Source organism: Mus musculus, chromosome 15 (genome assembly GCF_000001635.26).
Source record: "Mus musculus strain C57BL/6J chromosome 15, GRCm38.p6 C57BL/6J".
Lineage (NCBI taxonomy): Eukaryota > Metazoa > Chordata > Mammalia > Rodentia > Muridae > Mus > Mus musculus.
The window spans coordinates 89334236-89355718 of record NC_000081.6 but is presented as its reverse complement, the minus strand read 5'-3'; the positions used below and the strand labels follow the sequence as shown (position 1 = coordinate 89355718).

The window sequence follows — 21483 nt, the reverse complement described above, 5'->3', positions numbered from 1 at the left end:
GTCAGGCGGGCCCAGTTTCGAAGAAGTAAAGAAGCGGGCCCGACGGGGGCGGGGCCTACACCGGGGGCGGGGCTCCGTGTCTAGGGGGGGGGCCTGGAGGAGCGGAGGAGACTAAGTTTCTAGGTGGTTAGCGGTGAGTTCTTTGGCACTGGGTGGAGCTCAGTGACCCGACCGGACTGACGGATTCCGGCTGCGGCGTGGGCCAGAGGCCGGGCTGGGGGCAGCTAGGAGACTAGAGGGCACTACTTCGGCAAGACCGCGTAGCGGACATGGCGAGCTCCCGGGTCCCACAGCAGCTTTTCCTACAGGGTGTGGCCGCTGTCTACTTGTTCGCCTTTGCGTCCCTCTACACCCAGATCCCAGGTGAGGGCGCGGAGGGGTTGAATCGTCACACGTGGACGTGGTAGCATCCCTTCCTTCACTGCCCTCTGAGGCGGGTGTAAAGTCCAGGCCTCTCTCTGCGCGGGATTAAGGGGTGGTAGTTTGCGGGCAACAAAAGTGGAGGAAAAAGAAGCACAAGGGTCGATTTCCCTTAACTATTAGTAGTCTCATCTAGGCTTAGGGAAAAACCCCGAGGGGAGTGGGTGGCAGATTTCTACCTGGACTCTGTGGGCAGGTAAGAGAGGGATGCGCTCTAATTGACAGAAGGTGCTGACCCAGAATCAGGTCTTCTGAACCTGGTGTTGGGGGTCAACAATTTCCAACGTGAGAGAGAGAGACCATCTGGTAGACAGAGCAAGCCCTGCCTGGGATGGGAACATCTGCAAGCACAACCTGGAGTTGGGGGTTTGGGACATCTGCATGCCAGGAGCTGGTGGTGGAGCATCTCCGGGGCCTAAGTTCATGTGCATGTTAGACTGGGAAGATGTCTAAGACTTGGCCCTGACATACCCTCCCACAGGCCTCTATGGCCCAGAGGGCATCCTTCCTGCTCGAAGAACACTGCGGCCCCAAGGCAAGGGCCTGTGGCAGCAGCTGTGGGAAACACCAACGCTGCTGTGGGAGGCACCAAGACTGGGGCTGGATACTGCCCAAGGTCTGGATTTACTGACCTTATTGGGCACCGTGCTAGCCCTGGGCGCCCTGCTCCTGAACTCTCTGAGACACCCCTTCGTCTACCTGCTGCTCTGGGTTGCATACCGATCAGCCTACCAGGCAAGTGAGACACTTAAAACTTCAGCCTTCATCTAACCCACCCTCTCTCTCTGCCTCACCTGATGCAGCAGACACACAGTGGCTCCCTGACCACTTCTCTCCCTACAGGTGGGCCAAGTGTTCCTTTATTTCCAGTGGTGAGTGATTCCGGGGGCCCAATCTGCCTGAGGCCACTGGGCAGGGTTGTTTGCCTCTCCTGGGAGGACCCTGGGAGGTTCCTATTAAGCAACCTAAATAGGAAATTTAGGATATTTCCCTCCCTATAGGGATTCCCTGCTGCTGGAGACTGGCTTCCTAGCTATACTGGTAGCCCCGCTGAGGGGGCCTTCCAAACACAAGATTCTCCAGGGTAGATTAGCAGGAGCCTTACCCCATGAAGACCTCCCATTCTGGCTCGTGCGCTGGCTGCTGTTTCGACTCATGTTCGCCTCTGGTGTGGTCAAGTTGACCAGCCGCTGCCCTACGTGGTGGGGACTCACTGGTGAGGGCCCGGGGCCTGAAGCTGGGATGGTCTAGAGGCTCTTAACCAGCCCTGACCTCCACTCGCTTCCTGCAGCTCTGACCTACCACTATGAGACTCAGTGCCTGCCCACACCCGCTGCCTGGTTTGCTCACCATCTGCCGGTCTGGCTACACAAGCTCAGCGTGGTAGCCACCTTCCTCATCGAGATCGCAGTGCCACCCCTGTTCTTTGCTCCTATTCGCCGCCTACGACTTACTGCCTTCTACGCTCAGGTAGGTAGAAGAGAGTGTGGCCTTTACCACTGGCTGGTGAGGCTTGCTGGGGCGGGAGTGGTCGGGTGATGGGTGCTGTGGGGGGAAGCATCGCAGGCAGAAGGATGTGTTAGCCAGTCTAGGTGTATACTGTCACGTGAGGCTGTGGCCTTTGGGAAAGTGTCGTCTTTAGGTCTGCGGGAGCCCAAGAGCATCCTCTCCATAGCTCTGACTGCATGTCTTCCTCTCAGGCATTATTGCAAGTCCTGATTATCATCACTGGCAACTACAATTTCTTCAACCTGCTAACCCTGGTGCTCACCACTGCCCTCCTGGATGACCGTCACCTGTCTGCTGAGCCTGGCCTCAGATGCCACAAGAAGATGCCCACCTGTGAGTGTCAGTCATCCCATCACGACAACCAAACCCATGTCATCCGCCAAAGAGCCCCTGTCCCTTGGCTGCAGACCCTTAGCCAATCTGTGACTGTCTGTCCAACCCATAGCCTGGCCTAAAGCCCTGCTGACCGCGCTGTCCTTACTGCTGGAACTGACTGTCTATGGGCTGCTGGCCTACGGCACTGTCTACTACTTTGGCCTGGAGGTTGACTGGCAACAGCACATCATCCTCTCGAAAACCAGTAAGTGCCAACATGGGGACCTAAGGGAAAGGGCTGGCTCAGTCCCTGATCACACTCTCCTCCCTGGCAGCCTTCACCTTCCATCAGTTCTCCCAGTGGCTGAAGACGGTAACCCTGCCAACTGTGTGGCTAGGGACAGCCTCCCTGGCCTGGGAGTTGCTTGTTGTCCTCTGGAGGTATGTATGTACCCGAAGACCGCGGGCAGAAGCCGCTTTCAGATCAGGTCTGACCACACCCGTCCCTCTCGTCCCCAGGTGGATCCAGGTACAAGGATGGTCACGGAAGTTCTCTGCGGGTATCCAGCTCTCCGTCCTGGGCACGGCAACAGTGGCCTTGTTCCTGATCAGCCTAGTAGGTGACCCTGTGAAGACTGGGACTGGGGGAAGATGGGGCAGCACTGAGCTATCGCCTATTTGCCTGCAGGTACCTTACTCCTATGTGGAACCTGGGACCCACGGGCGTCTCTGGACTGGGGCTCATCGCCTGTTCGGTTCTGTGGAGCACCTACAGCTGGCCAACTCTTACGGCCTTTTCCGTCGGATGACTGGCGTGGGCGGGCGGCCGGAAGTGGTCCTAGAGGGCAGCTATGACGGACAGCATTGGACAGTGAGCCCTCCCAAATGATACAGGGGTAAAGGGACCAAGTCCAGCCATCCCAGCTAACCATGTGTCCCTCTGTCAGGAGATCGAATTCATGTACAAACCTGGGAATGTGAGCCGACCACCCCCTTTCCTGACTCCTCACCAGCCACGCCTTGATTGGCAGATGTGGTTCGCAGCCCTTGGCCCGCATACACACAGCCCCTGGTTCACCGGCCTGGTGCTGCGCCTCCTGCAGGGCAAGGAGCCAGGTGAGGGCTGGGCCGGGCTGGGCTGGGCCGGGAGAGGGGCCAGGAAGGTAAAGACAAGTTCAAATCCATGTTACCCTCTCCTCCCCGGCCACAGTGATCCGACTAGTCCAGAGCCATGTTGCCAACTACCCCTTTCATGAACGGCCACCCACCTACCTGCGGGCCCAGCGCTATAAGTACTGGTTCTCAAAGCCTGGAGATCAGAGGTAAGGCTGCAGTGATGGATGGGGGGCCAGGGCCTGGCTATAGCCACACGCTGACTCTCCAGTTCTGTTACAGCCGGTGGTGGCACCGCCAGTGGGTAGAGGAATTCTTCCCATCTGTATCCTTGGGGGACCCAACACTGGAAACCCTGCTCCAACAGTTTGGACTAAAGGTATGAAGGAGCCAGCTGAACTGTGAGAGGTAGCAGGGTGCTTGCCTGTTGCAGGAGTGAACCCCGTGGGCTTTTCTTGGTTTTTGTCTCCGTAGGATAAGAGTCCACCCCGGGCCCGCAGCCCCAGCAATGGCCTAGCTCAGACACTGAACTGGGTGCGGACACAGCTGTCTCCCCTGGAGCCTCCCATCCTGCTCTGGGGGCTCTTCGGGGCAGTGGTGGCTATCCGAGTTGTGCAGACCCTACTCGCCCCCCGCCCGCTCCAGTCCTCAAAACAGACTAGAGAGGAAAAACGTAAGCAAACCTCCAAGAAGGATTCCAGAGCCGCCTCTGAGCAGGCTGCCGCCAACAGCAACAGCAGGGACTCCTGGGCCCCTCGGCGGAAAAAATAGCGTCGTGTGCTACCATCAGCTGGCCACGTGTCCTAATGATGAAGTCAGAGCCCCGGGATCCCAGCACACACCGTGACACAGCCCAGCCACTGTGCCTTAGCCAGTCCTGCCAGGGCAGATGCAGACGGGAACGCCACCCCCGAGGAATGCTGGGTGTCACCTTTGAGAGCCCTGCTCATCCCCCTACACCAACCACATCCTTCGCTACTCACCTTCTACTGTCTTGGAATCAACCCAGAAGTGGGCCTGCGGCCTAGCTCAGGACTTCTCCTGAAACACTGTAATCAGTGTACCATAGATGCACAGGCCTGAGTCTGGAGTTCCTACCCAGCCCCACTTTGGAGAGGGGGAGCTAAACCTGCTGAGGACAGGAGCCAGGGGAAGTGGGTCCTTGAGACTGTGCCTGCCTGCCCCTCAGACTGTACCAATAAAGGCCCATTTGTACATACCCATTTACTAGTGGTTTTTCCTTCTGAGGAGGCCTGAGGATAGCTGGCACAGCCTAGACTGGTTACTGACTGGGCTAAATGGGCTCCCTCCTTGTAGCTCAATGTTCTCCATAAAATAAACAAAAAGGCCTGGTTATGAGAAGCTGCGGTGTGGCGAGGGCTGTGAGGCCGGTGGAGGAAGATGAAACTAGAACAACCCAAGGACCAGGGGAACTTTCCAGAATGCATCCCTCTCTCCACCTCCTGCTTCTGGTCTTCAGAAAGGTCAGAGTTATGACAGGGACAAAGGGGGAAGAGTAGAGATGGTTATGTTATAGATATAAATCTAGATAGGGGTGGATGTATATCCCAGAGGTGCTGGACCTAGGATGGAAGAAAGAAGGTGCATGCGGTCACCGTTAGCCTTGTTGTGGGCAGAGGACACAGGCTGGAGTCTGTTTCCCAGGGCCAGGCTCTCAGCTCCCTCCTTCCCTGGGATCTTGCAGCACAGCTTCCTCTATCCCAGCTCTATTGTTGGTCCACACCTCTTCCCTTTCCTCTCCCAGAGTGGCTTCCAGATTCAGTTACACTGGCCGGCCAGCAAACCCGAGGACACTCCTGTCTATTTATCCCCCAAACCTGCGTTCTTGGCATGTGCCACCATGCCTGTTTTTGTTTGATGTTTCATTTTGGCATTTGTTTTGGTTTTTTTTTTTTGTTTGGTTTTGTTTGGTTTTGGGTTTTTTTGTTTGTTTGTTTTTTCTTCGAAACAGGGTTTCTCTGTGTAGCCCTGACTGTCCTGGAACTCGCTCTGTAGACCAGGCTGGCCTTGCATTCAGAGATCCACCCTCCTCTGCCTCTCAAGCACTGGGATTAAAGGTGAGTGCCACCATGTCTAGCTGTGCCCGGTGTTTGTATATGGGTTATAGGGATCCAGAATTAGGCCCCTGTGCTTAAGTGGTAAACACTTTACTAACTAGACCATCTCTTCGACCCCTTAACCATTTCTTTTTTAAACTTTTATGTGCATGGCTGTTTTGACTGCCTGTGTCTATGTTTGGGTGTCAGACTTTGGAGTTACAGTTGTTAGCTGCCATGTGAGTGCTGGGATTTGAACCCTGGTCCTTTGGAAGAGTAGTCAGTACCCTTAACCACTGAGCCATCTCTCCAGCCCCCTTAACCGATTTTTAAAGATTTACTTTTATTGTTTTGACTTACATTTATGTCTGGGTATGTACACAGGAGCGTAGCTGACAGAGCCATTAGATTCCCTGGAGTTAACAGTTGTGAGCCACAAGGTGTGAGTGTTAGAAACTGAACTTGGATCCTCAGAAAGAGCAGGACAGACTCTGAGCCATTGATATTTTGTAGCACTCAAAGTTTTTTTTTTTAAGATTTATTTATTTATTATATGTGAATACACTATAGCTGTCTTCAGACATTCCGGAAGAGGGAGTCAGATCTCCTTAAGACATGGTTGTGAGCCACCATGTGGTTGCTGGGATTTGAACTCTGGACCTTCGGAAGAGCAGTCGGGTGCTCTTACCCACTGAACCATCTCACCAGCCCTCAAAGTATTTTTAACTATAATCTTTTGACATTGTTTCTACAACTTTCCCAATACCCCCAAAAGAAGCCCTGTATTCCTTAAACAATAATTCTTCTTAGTCCCTAGCAACCTGTACTCTGCTTTCTTTCTTTCTTTCTTCCTTTCTTTCTTTCTTTCTTTCTTTCTTTCTTTCTTTCTTCCTTCCTTCCTTCCTTTCTTTAATTCTAGACACCTCATAGAAATTGAATTATACTATAATCTTCCTTTTCCCTCTTTTTTTTTTTTTCAAGATCCATCCATGGTATAATATATCAGAGTGTCATTTCTTTTTTTCCTTTCTCTCTTTATTTTTTATTTTTCTGAGACAGGGTCTTGTGTAGCCTTGACTACATTCTATCTTAAACCTGTCACCTCTAAAAAGGCCTGGGGGTGCATGGCCCAAGATAGCAGGGCTCCAGATTCCATCCACTGAAAAGCAATGTTGGGCCTTTCTGAGCATAGGGAGCCAAAGATGGCTTTGAACTTTTTTTTTTTTAATTTATTTATTATATGTAAGTACACTGTAGCTGTCTTCAGACACTCCAGAAGAGGGCGTCAGATCTCGTTACGGATGGTTGTGAGCCACCATGTGGTTGCTAGGATTTGAACTTCGGACCTTCAGAAGAGCAGTCGGGTGCTCTTACCCACTGAGCCATCTCACCAGCCTGGCTTTGAACTTCTGATCTTCCATCTCTACCTCCCCAATGCTGGGATTACAGACATGGGCCACCCATCTGTACTGGGGAATTATTTGTGTTTTGGGGTTTTGTTTGTAGGAGGCATGTGTGTTACTTGGTTATTATTGGAGTTGGTTGGTTGGTTGGTTGGTTGGTTGGTTGGTTGGTTGGTTGGTTTTGAGACAGGGCACAGGCTGGACAGGAAGTTACTATGTAAGGCTAGCCTGGAACTTGCTGCAATCCTCCTGCCTCAGCTTCTCAAATCTGGGATTACAGCATGTCCTACCTCACCAGGTTACATTTCTCACTTTGTCACACAAAAGGCTAAATACCCAGTACCAAAGGATCTTATCAGCAATATCCATTTAATTTCATCACACATAAAACTGCCCTTTTCACTTTGCATTTTTTGGTCACAATCCTAACCTTTAACAAACTGAGCCATCTGCCCAACCCCGGTTTCAGCTCTGAGGACAGTACTGAAAAAGCATGGCCAGCAAAGTTAGTGTCACTGTCTCCGCTGATATAGGGAGTTCTGTCATTGTGATTGAAGGAAGCTGATAGTGGTTTTTCAGTATCCTATCAAAATAGCTTTGGCCTTGCAGCCCTGGGAGGAAATAAGCAGAAACCAGGGGCTGTGTTTTTGTTGCCAACATTGTCTGCATAAGAAGACCCATAGGAGAAGCCAGCATGTAAGCAGCAGAGACAGCAAGGGGAGTGACAAGGCTGGAGTGGGGTCAAGAGGAAACCAAGCTCCCTTCCTTCTTTCAGGCCCCACAGAATTCCAGCAACGGGAGCCCCCAGAAAGGCCTGCCTGACATTCACTCCCCTTGAGTGAGCAGAACCTTGAGCCCTGCTATCCTCCCATACATACTGTGGGACTGTTTAGAGATGGCAGGAAAAGGTCCCCAGAGGGACGCAGGTTCTGGGGACAATATTCAGGAGGTCAACAAAAGCAATGCTATGTCCAGTGACCACAGCCAGCGTGGAAATGGACCTTCAAGAAATGATCAAGTCAGATGTGGTGGCTTATACCTGTCATCCTGGAACTTAGTAGGCTAAGGTAGAAGGGTCTCAAATGTCATACCAGTCTGGACTACACAGCAAAGGGAGGGGTATGAGGCTGGGGATAGTGACTCATGTCTGTCCACACTAAGTCATAGGACTCAGCCTCTACATGTGGATTTGAAGCGTGATTTCCAACCCAAGGAACCAAACGCCCTTGGAGAAATGACTGGTGCTAGGAGGGCTAGCACATACTGGTGCTAGGGATACAGCGTTGGGGGGAGTTGAAAAGCAGCCCCAAAAAGGTCCTTCCTGTCAAGTCCTCAGAGAGCACCAAGCTCTCCCTCCCTGCCTCTAGTCTCTTCTCTAGCACCGTGTGCTCAACCCCCCCTAATGCTGCAACCCTTTAATATGGTTCCTTTTGGTTTTTCAATCAGGGTTTCTCTGTGTAGCCTAGACTGTCCTGGAACTCACTACGTAGAACAGGCTAGTCTCGAACTCAGAGATCTGCCCACCCCCTCCCCCATTGGGAGTACGGGGATCAAAGTCGTGCACCACCACCATCCAGCTCGGTTCCTCATGTTGCAGTGACCCCTTCCCTATCATGAAATTGTTCTGTTACTGCTTCATAACTGTATTTTTGCTACTGCTTGATGCTATATTTATTTATGCTATAAATACCTGATATGTGACCCCTAAGGGTCGTGCCCCACAGGTTGAGAAGCACGAAGTCTCCAGAACTTGTGACTCCTACTAGGTAGACAAAGCATTTTGAGCAGGGATTAAGTGACAGATCTTGAGATGGGATCATTCTGGATTGTCCCACATGGGCCCTAAATGCCATCCCAGGTGTCACATCAGCAGATAGCACTTGTCCACCTCCCCACCCCACCCTAAGAAGACCTGAAGTTCGGAGACACAGCCACAGGTTACAAGTGGTCCAGGAACTGCAAGAAATAGACAACAGCAAGCATCATCGGCCCTTCACAAACCCTGGTTTTCACTTCCCGCCTTCTGAACTTGAAGTAATGGATTTCTTGGGGTTTTGTTGTTTGTCTGTTTGTTTGTTTGTTTTCTGGTTCCAGGAAGGAAATCCAAGACTGGGAACATACCAGGTCAGCTCTAGGCTGCTGAGTATACCCTCAGAATTGTTTCTTGTTTCTCCTGTTTCTTTGTTTTATTTGAGACAGGCCCAGGCTGGCCTTGGATTCACCTTGTAGCTGAGATTATTCTTTAACCCCTTGATCCTCCTGCGTCTACTCCTGGGGTCTAGGATTTACACTGCTTCCCTCGCCTCTTATTTTATGTATATGAGTACACTGTTGCAGTTTTTAGACACACCAGAAGAGGGCATCAGATCCTATGACAGATGGTTGTGAGCCACCATGTGGTTGCTGGGAATTGAACTCAGGACATCTGAAAGAGCAGTGAGTGCTCTTAACTGCTGAGCCATCTCTCCAGTCCCCCGCTTGTCTCTTAAATTGGCAATGCTTATATTTATGATACACAAATATATGATGCTTTGAAATGTGTTCAACACAGAGGGGATAGTTAATATGCCTACATATTTCGTGTGTGTTTCAAATACTTTATTTTTATTTTATTTATTTATTTATTTATTTATTTATTTATTTATTTATTTATAGTAGGTGGTGTGTGCACAGTGATGCTTGTGTAGGCCAGAGACAGCTAATGGAATTGGTTCTGACAATTACACTCCTGTCTTCCCACTGGTGACAAACACTTTTACCAAGCTCTCCTTCTCACCATTCATGTTCAAAGTTATCTGAAAAGGAAAAGCCTGGGAGTGTGGCTGGGGGCACACAGCTTTTATTTTAGCACTCAGCGGCAGAGGTAGGCAGATCTCTGACTGAGTTCCAGGCCAGCCAGGGGTAAACAGAGAAACCCTTTGGAGGGGGAAAAAAAAAGTTCTGTTCCGGGCTTGGGAGAGAGTGGAGCAAGTAAAATCATTCCTGTATATTTAAGACCAGAGTTTAGCCGGGAGTGGTGGCGCACACCTTTAATCCCAGCACTCCAGAGGCAGAGACAGGTGGATTTCTGAGTTCCAGGCCAGGCTGGTCTACAAAGTGAGTTCCAGGACAGTCAGATCTACACAGAGAAACCCTGTTTCAAAAAAAAAAAAAAAAAAACAACAAAAAAAAAGAAGACCAGAGTTTAGATCCTCAGAATTCACGGGAAAGCTGGAGCATGACAGCCCACTTTTAATCCTAACACAGACACAAGGCCTCCCTAGAGTAAGATGGCTAGCCCAAAGAGCCGAAATGGCAATCTGGTTCAGCAAGGGACTTCGCTTCAATTTACACAGAAGACACCTACCATCAGCCTTGGGCATCCATACACATACAAACATATGGGCGGATGTCCCCATGCACAGGAGTGCCCAAACGCATGGAAACATATATATGGGGGTGGTGTGTGTGTGTGTGTGTGTGTGTGTGTGTGTGTCCTTTAAGAGCCAGGCATGGAGCCGGGCATGGTGGCGCATGCCTTTAATCCCAGCACTGGTGAGGCAGAAGCAGGCGATCTCTGAGTTCAAGGCCAGCCTGGTTTACAGAGTGAGTTCCAGGACAGCCAGGGCTACACAGAGAAACCCTGTCTCAAAAAACCAAAAACCCAAAAAAAAAAAAAAAAAAAAAACAAAAAAACAAACAAAACAAAAAGAGCCAGGCATGGTACGGGTCCCATACAATCCCAGCATTCAGAACACTAAGACTGAGACTGGAGGATCACAGGTCCAGAGTTCAGGGCTTACCTGAACTACATGTAAACTTGGACTTGAAAGCAAAAACAAAGCAAACAAAAGTCCATCTGGAATAGCTCTCTGCAGCACCATTGGCAAACTGAAGCAGGACGGTTGTTTCGAATCTGAGGCCAGCCTAAGGCATAGCGGCAGATACTGTCGCAAAAACAAAACAAAACAAAACAAAAAAATAAAACCAAAACAGGGGCCTAGCAAACACAGAGGGGCCTAGCAAACACAGAAGTGGATGCTCACAGTCAGCTATTGGATGGATCACAGGGCCCCCAATGGAGGAGCTAGAGAAAGTATCCAAGGAGCTAAAGAGATCTGCAACCCTATAGGTGGAACAACAATATGAACTAACCAGTACCCCGGAGCTCTTGACTCTAGCTGCATATGTACCAAAAGATGGCCTAGTCGCCCATCACTGGAAAGAGAGGCCCATTGGACTTGCAAACTTTATATGCCCCAGTACAGGGGAACGCCAGGGCCAAAAAGTGGGGGGGGGGGAGTGTATGGGGGACTTTTGGGATAGCATTGGAAATGTAAATGAGGAAAATACCTAATAAAAATAAAAATAAAAAAATAAAAAAAATAAAAAAACCAAAACAAAAAAAGAAAAGGAGGAATTCTCTCCCTTTTTTTTTTTTTTATTTTTTTATTTTCCTCCAGCAGCAGCATCTTGACTGCTGTGATTGCAGGCATGAAACCCCATGCCTGGTTAACAATTATACTTTCAGTTTGTTTGAGGAACCTCTATACTGTTTAAATTTTTTAATTAATTTTTTTCTTGTATATTGTATGTTAAGCAGATTGTGTGTGTGTGTGTGTGTGTGTGTGTGTGTGTGTGTGTGTAGTAGATAGAGATGCTTGCTGTCTGAGTTTGCTACCACCCCAGAATCCACATGGTGGAAAACAGAAGTAGAGTCCACACACAAAATAGAAACAGACTTCTGCCAGGCATGGTGGCACATGCCTTTAATCCCAGCACTTGGGAGGCAGAGGCAGGTGGATTTTTGAGTTCCAGGCCAGCCTGGCCTACAGAGTGAGTTCCAGGACAGCCAGGACTGCACAAAACAACCCTGTCTCGAAAAACCAAAAAAAAAAAAAAGAAAGAAAGAAAGAAAGAAAGAAAAAAGAGAGAAAGAGACTTCTACTTTCATAATATATATATATATATATATATATAATTTATATATATATATACACATATATATAGTATTTTATATGGTTATATATATTATGGTATAGATTATACATAATATATACATGTATATTATATCATGGGATTTTATATGGTTATATCAACTGTCTCCCATAATGGTTCTACTCATTTGTATTCCCAGTAATAGTATGAAAATAAGCTGGACAGTGGGGGCGCACGCCTTTAATCCCTGCACTGGGGAGGCAGAGTCAGGCAGATCTCTGTGAGTTCAAGGCCAGCCTGGTCTACCGAGCAAGTTCCAAGACAGCCAGAGCTACACAGAGAAACCCTATCTTGAAAAAAGTGGGAAGATACTGGAGAGATGGCTCTGACTGCTCTTCTAGAGGTCCCGAGTTCAATTCCCAACAACCAATGGTGGCTCACAACCATCTGTAATGGAATCTGATGCCCTCTTCTGGTGAGTCTGAAGACAGCAACATTGTACTCATATAAATAATAAATAAACAAAACTTTAAAAGAAAACAAAAGCAAAAAGTGTGAAAATAGTCCCTTTTCCTTCACATCCTCAGTGCTTCATTATCCTGATCTTTTGGGGTTTGTTCGTTTGTTTGTTTGTTTGTTTTGTTTTGTTTTTTGTTTGTTTGTTTTTTCATTTTTTCGAGACAGGGTTTCTCTGTATAGCCCTGGCTGTCCTGGAACTCACTCTATAGACCAGGCTGGCCTCGAACTCAGAAATCCGCCTGCCTCTGCCTCCCGAGTGCTGGGATTAAAGGCATGCGCCACCAGCGGCTTTTTTTTTTTTTTGAGATTATAGCAAAAGTACATAATTTCCCCATTCTCTTTGCTCTTTCCAAACCTTCCCATGTACCCTCCCTTACTCTCTTTCAAATTCATGACCTGTTTTTAGTTATTTTCACACACACACACACACACTCACTCACACACACGTATTCCTTAATACATTGATTTAGCATACTCAGTGGGTCACATGATGTATTTTTATGTTTTCAGGGCTGACCATTTGGTATTAGATAACCAGTTGGTGTGCGCTTCCCCGGGAAAGACTCTTTCTCCTGCTCTTGCGTTCTTTAGTTAGTTGCCTGTATAGTTTTTTGGTTTTTTTTTAATCTGGGGTTGATACCTCACGGACTTTGTCCCGTGTATGTTAGTATGACTATTGGTGCTGTCCTCGTTCAGGTCCTATCTAGGCAGCCATGTTGGTGAGACCTCATGGGTATAGCTTCTGACATTTTGTTTCTGGAGACAATCTCCTACAGTCCCAGATCTTACATTCATTCAACTTCCTGTTCCTCCATGATCCCTGAGTAGTATAGTAAGAGTACTATCCTACTAACGTATAGTAGTTGTGCTATAGCTGTATCAGTGGGACTAGGCTCTACACCTCTGCATTTGATCGGGTATGGGGTAAAATAATTGTTTAGTTTATGTGTATGTATGTTTTGTCTGCATACATGCCTGTGCACCACATGTGACCTGCCATGTGGGTGCTAGGAACTGAATCCAGACCTCTGGAAGAACAGCCAGTGCTCTTAACTGTTTGGCCACCTCTCCAGCCCCTGTAACATTTTTTCCCCCATAATAGCCATTCTAATAAGAGTGAGGTGAAATCTCAGTGCATTTTGTTTGGTTATGTTGGTGGTGCTGGAGAGGCAGGCCAGGGTCTCCCACTTGTAGGCAAGCAGGCTACCATTAAACCTTGCCCCCCATGCCTTGGGAAGTCTTTGTTTTCAATTCTTAATGATACTGAGCACTTCTTCATACACCTGTTGGCCATTTTTTAATGTCTGTTGAGGGAGAGGGAATGAATGTCTCACTATTTCACCCAGGCTAGTCCCGAATTCGTGGGCTCAAGTGATTATCTTGCTCAGCCAGTCTCCTGTGTAATTAGGACAAGATCTGTATGTCTCTAGAGAAATTTCTGTTTAAGACCTTTGCCTTTTCTTCTCAATAGTGTTGGGGTAGAGCCTAGACCATGATACATGGTGCACACTAGAAAAGCACTCTACCACTGATCTACACCCACAGCTTGCTCTCTCTCCCTCCCTCCCTCTCTCTCTCTCTCTCTCTCTCTCTCTCTCTCTCTCTCTCTCTCACTTTTAAATTTTGTGTGTTTCACATGCCTGCAGAAACCCTCAGGAACCAGAAGAGGGCATCAGATCCCCCACAACCAGAGTGCAAGCCCCCAGGAAGCCATAAGGGAGACCCTAGTGAAGATTCCTAGCGATGGAGGGTAGGGAACTAAAGCAGCCTTCTTCTGTAGACTGGAGGCAAGGCTTCCAGTGATGGACCAGTACACCAACCCAACTGCAAAACCTCCGACCCACAGTTCGTCCTGCCTTCAAGATATGCTGTGGTAATGTGGCACAAAACTTGTGGGGGTGGCCAACCAATGACTGGTCCAACTTGGGGTCCACTGCACAAGAAGGAGCCCATGCCTGACACTGGATGACTGGGAACCAGAGGCTGAACAGCCCAGAGAGCAGGGACAGAACCAAACATGACTAGCTAAAGAACGTCAATGAAAGGATGCCTAATGATAGTCTGCTATACTCAGAGGTCGGTGCCTAGCCCAGTTGACATCAGAGAGGCTTCCTCCAGCAACGGGTGGAAACTGATGCAGAGACCCACAGCCAAACATTAGGCAGATCTCAGGGAACCCCATGGAAGTGGGGCGGGGTGGGAGGAGGATTGTAGAAACCAGAGGGGACACCAGGAGGACATGGTCTACAGAATTAACTAAGCAGGACTCATGGGAGCTCACAGAGACTGAAGCAGCAATCAGGGAGCTTGTATGGGTCTGAGCTAGGTCCTCTGCATCTATGTTATGGTTATGTAGCTTTGTGTACTTATGAGACTCGTAACCATGAGAATGGGGCTCTCTGACTCTTCCTTGCTCTTGGGATCCTTTTCCGCCTACTGTCTCATCAGCCTTGGTATGAGGGTTTGTGCCTATTCTTACTGTAACTTGTTAGGCTGTGTTCTGCTGATATCCCAGGGAGGCCACTTTTCTGAAGGGAAATGGAAGATGAGTGGATCTCGGGGAGAGGGGAGGTTGGGGGAGACTGGGAGAAGAGGAGGGAGGAGGGAAGGACAACTGTGGTAGGGATGTATGAGAGAATATATATGTGTGTGTGTGTGTGTGTATGTATATATATATGTGTGTGTGTATAGTGTGTGTGTGTATAGTGTGTGTGTGTATATATGTGTGTGTATATAGTATGTATGTGTATATATATATACATATATATGTGTGTGTCTGTGTGTCTGTGTGTGTGTGTGACATACTTGCAGGAGCCCTCAGAAGTCAGTCAGGAGAGGGCATGAGATCCCCCAGAATTAGCGTTACCGGTGATTATTATCTGCCCTGTGAGTTCTAGAAACCAAACTCAGGTCCTCTGAAGAGCAGCAAATGTTCTCAACCACTAAGCTATCTTTCCAGCCCTACCTTTGCCCATGTTTTATTGAGTTTTTGTCTTACTATTTAGTAAGTTCTTTATATTTTTTGTGGTTCTTCTCACATTCTGTAGCTTCTGCTTTCCCTAAATTGATTTGATTGTTTCCTTCCTGTGGGAAGATCTTAGTCTGGTGTAATCACATTTACATATATTTAAACGTATGTGTGAGCACTTGCAAATGTGCGTGTGCCACAGCATGCATGTGAAGGTCAGAGGACAATCACTGGGGGTTGGCTCTCTCCTTCTACCGTGTGGTTCCAGGGGCTCAAATTCAGGGTGTCAGGCTTGGCAGCAAGCACCTTTACCTGGTAACCTGTCTACACACACACACACACACACACACACACACACACACACTCTGACACACTCACACACACTCTCTCACACACACAGTCACACACACTCACACACACACACACACAGTCACACACACTCACACACACACTCACACACACTCACACACTCACACACACTCACACACACACACTCACACACACACACATTCAAGTGTGCGCACAGCACCTTTTGGGTTTTGTTTGGTGGTGGTGGTGGTGGTGGGTTTTTGTTGTTGCTGTTGAGACAGGATGTCAAGTGACCTAGGTTGCTCTCAAACTTAATATGTAACTTCTCCTTTTTTGTTGTGTTTTGGGTTTTGGTGGGTTTTTTTTCAAGACCGAGTTTCTCTGTGTAGCCCTGGCTGTCCTGGAAGTCACTTTACAGACCAGTCCAGCCTTGGTTTCACAGAGATCTGCCTTCCTCTGCCTTCAGAGTGCTGGAGCTAAAAGCCCAGCTATGATATGTAACTTCTGGTCCTCCTGTATCGACTTTCCAAAGGAAAGCTGGGATTCTAGGTGTGCTGAGTCTGACTTTGGACATTGTAACAATAGTATTTCGTCTGTAAGCATGGGGTGTCTTCCCATGTATGTGTGCACTCTGAAGCTTATTTTGTCATTGTTCTCTATTTTTCCATGTAAAAACTTATATCTCCTTGGTTGTTTATTCTCCACTCCTTTTGTCCACACTGGGAACAGAATCCTTTTCTTTTCTTTTCTTTTTGTTGTTGTTGTTGTTGTGTAGTGTGCTTGTTTCGTTTTGACAGTGTCACACTGTAGCTCAGGTTGGCCTCAGAGTCACAACAGTCTCCTTTCCTGTTTCCTGAGTAGTGAGAGTGTAGGTAAGAGTTGTCATGCCTAGATGGTTTCTTTTCTTTCTTTTTTTAAAGATTTATTTATTATTACACATAAGTACACTCTAGCTGTCTTCAGACACACCAGAAGAGGGCGTCAGATCTCATTACGGATGGTTGTGAGCCACCATGTGGTTTTGGGGATTTGAACTCAGAACCTTTGGAAGAGCAGTCAGTGCTCTTATCTGCTGAGCCATCTCTCCAGCCCCCTTCTTTTCTTTTTTAGATAGTTATTAGTGTATAGAGGTTAACTGAGTGGTAGAGTGCTTGCCTAATAGTCATGAGGCTCTCTCTAGGTTCAGTCCTCAGCAACACAAGAAAAACAAAGATTAAAGATGTGTGCCACCACTGTCCAGCTCGAAAAGCTGTATAGTCTTAAATACAGAGATGATCATCTTGCAAGGATTCTGAGGAACCAACTCATTGGTATATTAACAAGTTTAAGGAAAGCATTTACTGTCCTGCACACAGCTCTGCCAGTACTCATGGGAGGGAGTTTCTCTGCCATAGTGTTCCAACATAAACGAGAAAGGCTTCCACCATCCAAGACAGCTGCTGTGTGCTTCCTGGGCTATGATGCTGAGCACCTGAGAGCAAGCTGACTCCCATGAGCCTGATTAATCCCCCAGATTCACTCACCACTTAACAAGAAATGCAGGCAAATGTGAGAGGGGAGAAGCAACCAGAAAGGCCGTGCTGAAGAAAATCCCCTAAGAGCAGGGATCTTACACGCGTTCACGCGACCGGCCAGGAAGAACGCAACAAACCGGAATCTTCTGCGGCAAAACTTTATTGCTTACATCTTCAGGAGCCAGAGAGCAAGAGAGTAAGAGCTCTATTGCTTACATCTTTAGGAGCCAGAGCGCAAGAACGCAAAAACTTTATTGCTTACATCTTCAGGAGCAAGAGAGCAAGCGCCAGAGCAAGAGAGAGAATGGTGAAACCCCGTCCCTTTTAAGGAGAATCATCCTCTGCCTAGGACGTGTCACTCCGATTGGCTGCAGCCCATCGGCCGAGTTGTCGTCACGGGGAAGGCAGAGCACATGGGGTGGAAAACTACCCTTGGCACATGCGCAGATTATTTGTTTACCACTTAGAACACAGGATGTCAGCGCCATCTTGTAACGGCGAATGTGAGGGCGGCTCCCCACACAGGGACTCGTTTACTTCAGAGGCACCTTCTAGAGGAATGAGGGAAGACTTTGTTTTTGGTGGTTTTTTTTTTTGTTGATGTTGTTGTTTGTTTGTTTTTCGAGACAGAGTTTCTCTGTATAGCCCTGGCTATCCTGGAACTCACTCTGTAGACCAGGCTGGCCTCGAACTCAGAAATCCGCCTGACTCTGCCTCCCAAGTGCTGAGATTAAAGGCGTGCACCACCACGCCCGGCGAGGGAAGACTTTGAGCTGAAAGAAAAGGACAAGCAAACAAGCCTGGTTGTGTGTCACAGTGAGGGATGAACATATGAGTGACACAGTGGCCACTGGCAAGCCCAGATGGGACAGCGTCTGAGGAGTCCTGCATCGATGCTTATGAGTATAGCCTAGGCAATTAACCCTCCCTACTCTGTCTGTATGTCCATTTGTCTGTCTTTCTGTCTTGACAGGGTTTCTCTGTGTAGCCCTGGATGTCCTGGAATGGTCTCTGTAGACCAGGCTGGCCTCCATATCAGAGATCCACCCACCTCTGCCTTCCAAGTGCTTTTAAAAGTGTGCTCCAGGGCTGGCAAGATGGCTCAGCGGGGAAGAGCAATGACTGCTCTTCCGAAGGTCCTGAGTTCAAATCCCAGCAACCACATGATGGCTCACAACCACCCATAATGAGATCTGATGCCCTTTTCTGGTGTGTCTGAAGACAGCAACAGTGTGCTTATTTATAATAATAAATAAATCTTTGGGCTGGAGTGAGCAGGGACTAAGCAAGCAGGGCCGACTGGAGCGAGCAAGCAGAGGTCCTAAATTCAATTCCCAACAATGCACAACCATCTATCTGTACATAAATAAAATAAATAAATCTTAAAGATATGTGCAAAAAACTACCACTGCACATAAAATAAATACAAATAATTGGGAAAAAAAAGTGCTCCCCCACCCCCTTTTTTCTGTTGAAGGAAGCTGAATCTAGAAAACTTAATGACCGTTTCTAGTATGGGCAGGTGTGTGTGTGTGTGTGTCTGTGTGTGTGTGTGTGTGTGACACTAACAAGGAACCAGAAGAATACACAGCACATTTGCAGTACCTCATACTCTGCTACCACAACACGACGTCTGGCCCCCAGTGATGAGTCAGCTTCGTTCGTCATCTCTTTCATTCTTTATTGATACCCAGCAAACGTGACCTCAATTGTGATGGGTGGGGACTGTGAACCCTGAGCCAGGCTGGAGTGAGGGGCTATTATAGCTCCTGAAGTTGTCCAGCCTAGGTGTACTGGCTCAGTGGTGGGAGGGTATTGGAAACCATTCACCAGCTCAGGGTGCCCGGGCAGTACTTGTCAATCAGCCCTTGATAGTAGGGCCGCAGGCTCTCCACATCCGGTAGGTCAGGGCACTTCGTGTAGAGATCAAACTTGCTGCAGACAAGGAGAGCAACAGTGAGCATCAGGAAAGCTCCGCCTTCAAACCCCAAGTCCCCCCTTCACTGCCCGCACCCCTGGAGGAACTACGGACTTGAACTCTTGCACCCAGGGCAGCATATCCAGGTCCTGCTGGCTGCACAGCTGCCGGTAGTCACCGCCGGTGTGCCACGGATAGAAGGAGTGGAATCGGATCATGTAGAAGGCCTGGGGAAGCCACACGTAGCATGCTCAGCTCTGTCAGACGAGCTGGACTGGACGTGGCTCCTGATTGGGTCCCTCCCTCCACCTACCTCTGAAGGCAGGGAGAACTTGTTGAACTTCATCATCTGGTATAGGTACTCTACAGTAGAGGGAGGTCGTTATAAGCCGGGTGCCCAGACGGGCAGCCCCCGCCACCATCCCTGCACCGTCCCCTCGCCCGTCTCTAGCTGTCCTCACCATCATGGCCCCAGGACATAAGGACGTTCTCTAGTCCACAGTGAGGCTGGTACATGCCGAGTTCTGTGCTGCAATGATCAAGAGCTGAGCCTGGGAGGAACTGGAGGATGTAGGGAAAAAGACCAGCTGGGGTCCTTTATTGAGGTAAACTGAGGCGCTATTTCAGTGTACCTGTATCGAGGATCCTGGAGGTCAGGATTGTCCTGGAAAGTAGAGTCACAGAACACCACAGAGGCCTGGGGACGGCAGCCCACGGGGAACGTGTCTCCAACAACAGCCCACTAGGAAAGGACAGGCAGCTGTGAGTGAGGGCTAAAGAGGTCTCCTCTGCTCATAGTGCCCCAAGCCCAGGGCTGAAGCTGCCCCACTCCCCACCGCTGGCCTTTACCTGAGGTTCCCCCCACAGAGCCATAATTTTCCCCAGATCGTGCAAAAGTCCGACCAGGTGGAACCAGTCTGTGGGAAAGGGACATATGACCTAGAACCTGAAGGGATAAAGGTAGGCGGAGCAGGCTCTGCGCTGAAAGCGAGGAGCCCAGGGGTCTGCTTCCCTCAAGGTGGGGCCTGCGGGAGAGGACCAGGCCCCTCTGGACTCCTTCTGGGGCGGATGGGAGCACCTCCCCCACCACAGCTGTAGGGGCACACCCTTGTCCGGGTGGGCTTTCCGGATGCCCTCCGCGGTCTGGAACGCGTGGAAGGAGTTGGGGAAATCTACGTCTGGGTCAGATTCGTCCACCAGATCATCCAGCATGCCCACAGCCTCCATGATGGTCATCTTCTTGTAAGAGAAGCTTCCATACTGGATGCGCTGGAGAGAAGGGAGAAGTGAGCCGTTCTCCCACAGAGAGGGAGGGCTACAGGGCAGGGGCATTCTGTGGGTCAAAGGCAAGGAGGCGCCTCCCCATCAGAGTTGGCATCGGGAGCAGGGAACGTTTACCTTCCTGCTGACGAAGTCCACAGTCTGGTGAGTGTGCATGAGCTTGTATGTGGTAAAGACACGATCCAGCAGCGGGCCTGACTGAAAACCAGATAGTCAGTGCAGGCTAGGTGCCTGACTACTGCCCCAGCACACTGGAGACCATGGCCTCCCCTGCTGCAGGCCATATATCCCACAGGAATGGGGCTTCCAAAAAAACAAAAAAATCCCCTTTAGAGCTTCGGGAAGAAGAGGAAGGTCTGCTCTCCACAGAGCTGGACCAGAGACTTGCTTGAAAAGGCAGAGAAGGCCCAGGGTGTCACTCACAGTATAGTTTCGGAAGCTGTCCTTGCTTTTGGCCATCTCTGGGTCCACATCGGGTCGATAGACCAGGGAAGGGTCTGGGCCCTGGTTAAATAGGAATTTGACCCATTTCACCACCAGCCAGGTCCACAGGAAGTGAGGAAATGACATCCCCAGGGTATAAATACTAAATAAACCATCTCATCCCTTGCGCATGTCGAAGGTCGGCTTAACCAGCTGATGGCTACTTAAGGTCGGCTTAACCAGCTGATGGCTACTTCCAGCGTGAGGAGACTAATTAAGAGGCAGTGATCTCCACCTGCTGATCTCCTTGCATTTAGAAGATAATTTTAGGCGGTTGCCTGATTCAACAAGAAGTTGGGGGAGGAGGGGGGCTTCTAAGCCCTACGGGGACTGGACCACAACAGGGAGGAGTTAGCTCTGTGGCCTTGAGGGCAGGGCTAGCAGGTGAAAGGGGTGGCACTGCCACTGCCTCTTCTGTTGAGCCCATGGCAAGGGGTTGGTGGAGCCATCCCTGTTCAGATCATAAGGTACTTACCACATCGACCTTCATCCTGAGGGAGCAGTCACCCGACGGCAGAGCTTGCAGGAAAGCGAAATCGTAGGCCCAGGAGCTCTTTATATGCGCACAGGTTATGTAACTGACCAGACAAAACCTATCTCCTTGGCCTTGACATTTAGTAATAAGTGACCATGCTCCTTCCTCCTGACCTCAGCAAGTTAATGTATCAGTACAGAAGCAAAACCTGCTAGCCCAGCCCCCCTTGCCTTAATAGCTGCCTCCTCTGTCCTTCAGATAAACTGGGATCACTCTGTAGCC

At 49.1% G+C, this 21483-nt stretch overlaps 2 protein-coding genes across 3 annotated transcripts; one reads left to right on the top strand and one right to left on the bottom strand.

Moving 5' to 3' along the window:
• The first annotated feature begins 24 nt into the window (after positions 1–24).
• Positions 25–4715, top strand: Lmf2 (lipase maturation factor 2). 2 transcript variants are annotated; one of them, NM_178919.4, is made up of 14 exons: positions 60–363; positions 902–1155; positions 1264–1292; positions 1422–1636; positions 1712–1890; positions 2121–2262; positions 2375–2509; positions 2580–2685; positions 2764–2860; positions 2933–3115; positions 3192–3360; positions 3455–3566; positions 3640–3736; positions 3832–4715. In NM_178919.4, the coding sequence occupies exons 1-14, from the start codon at positions 270–272 to the stop codon at positions 4126–4128; spliced, it is 2109 nt and encodes a 702-aa protein (NP_849250.1). In that variant the 5' UTR covers positions 60–269; the 3' UTR covers positions 4129–4715. The 2 variants fall into 2 exon arrangements, with proteins under 2 accessions (XP_030104122.1, NP_849250.1); XM_030248262.1 differs by lacking the exon at positions 902–1155 and having other exon boundaries at positions 25–363; positions 1224–1292; positions 3832–4580.
• Positions 4716–18711: 13996 nt separating this feature from the next.
• On the bottom strand, positions 18712–21246 carry Miox (myo-inositol oxygenase). Its single transcript, NM_019977.2, has 10 exons — positions 21202–21246; positions 20667–20747; positions 20361–20441; positions 20069–20231; positions 19812–19879; positions 19595–19704; positions 19424–19491; positions 19276–19325; positions 19077–19189; positions 18712–18979 (listed from the first exon to the last, which is right to left on the bottom strand). Exons 1-10 carry the CDS (start codon positions 21214–21216, stop codon positions 18871–18873), a joined length of 858 nt encoding a protein of 285 aa, NP_064361.2. The 5' UTR covers positions 21217–21246; the 3' UTR covers positions 18712–18870.
• Between the last annotated feature and the right edge of the window lie 237 nt (positions 21247–21483).

Coding starts and splice junctions, on each gene's coding strand:
- Lmf2 (NM_178919.4), top strand. CDS start 270: ATGGCGAGCTCCCGGGTCCCACAGCAGCTTTTCCTACAGGGTGTGGCC. Junction 2,510..2,579: donor CATCATCCTCTCGAAAACCA/GTAAGTGCCAAC, acceptor CCTCCCTGGCAG/CCTTCACCTTCCATCAGTTC. Junction 3,567..3,639: donor TCAAAGCCTGGAGATCAGAG/GTAAGGCTGCAG, acceptor GTTCTGTTACAG/CCGGTGGTGGCACCGCCAGT.
- Miox (NM_019977.2), bottom strand. Junction 20,442..20,666: donor ACAGCTTCCGAAACTATACT/GTGAGTGACACC, acceptor TCTGGTTTTCAG/TCAGGCCCGCTGCTGGATCG. Junction 19,492..19,594: donor CTCCAGGATCCTCGATACAG/GTACACTGAAAT, acceptor TGATCATTGCAG/CACAGAACTCGGCATGTACC.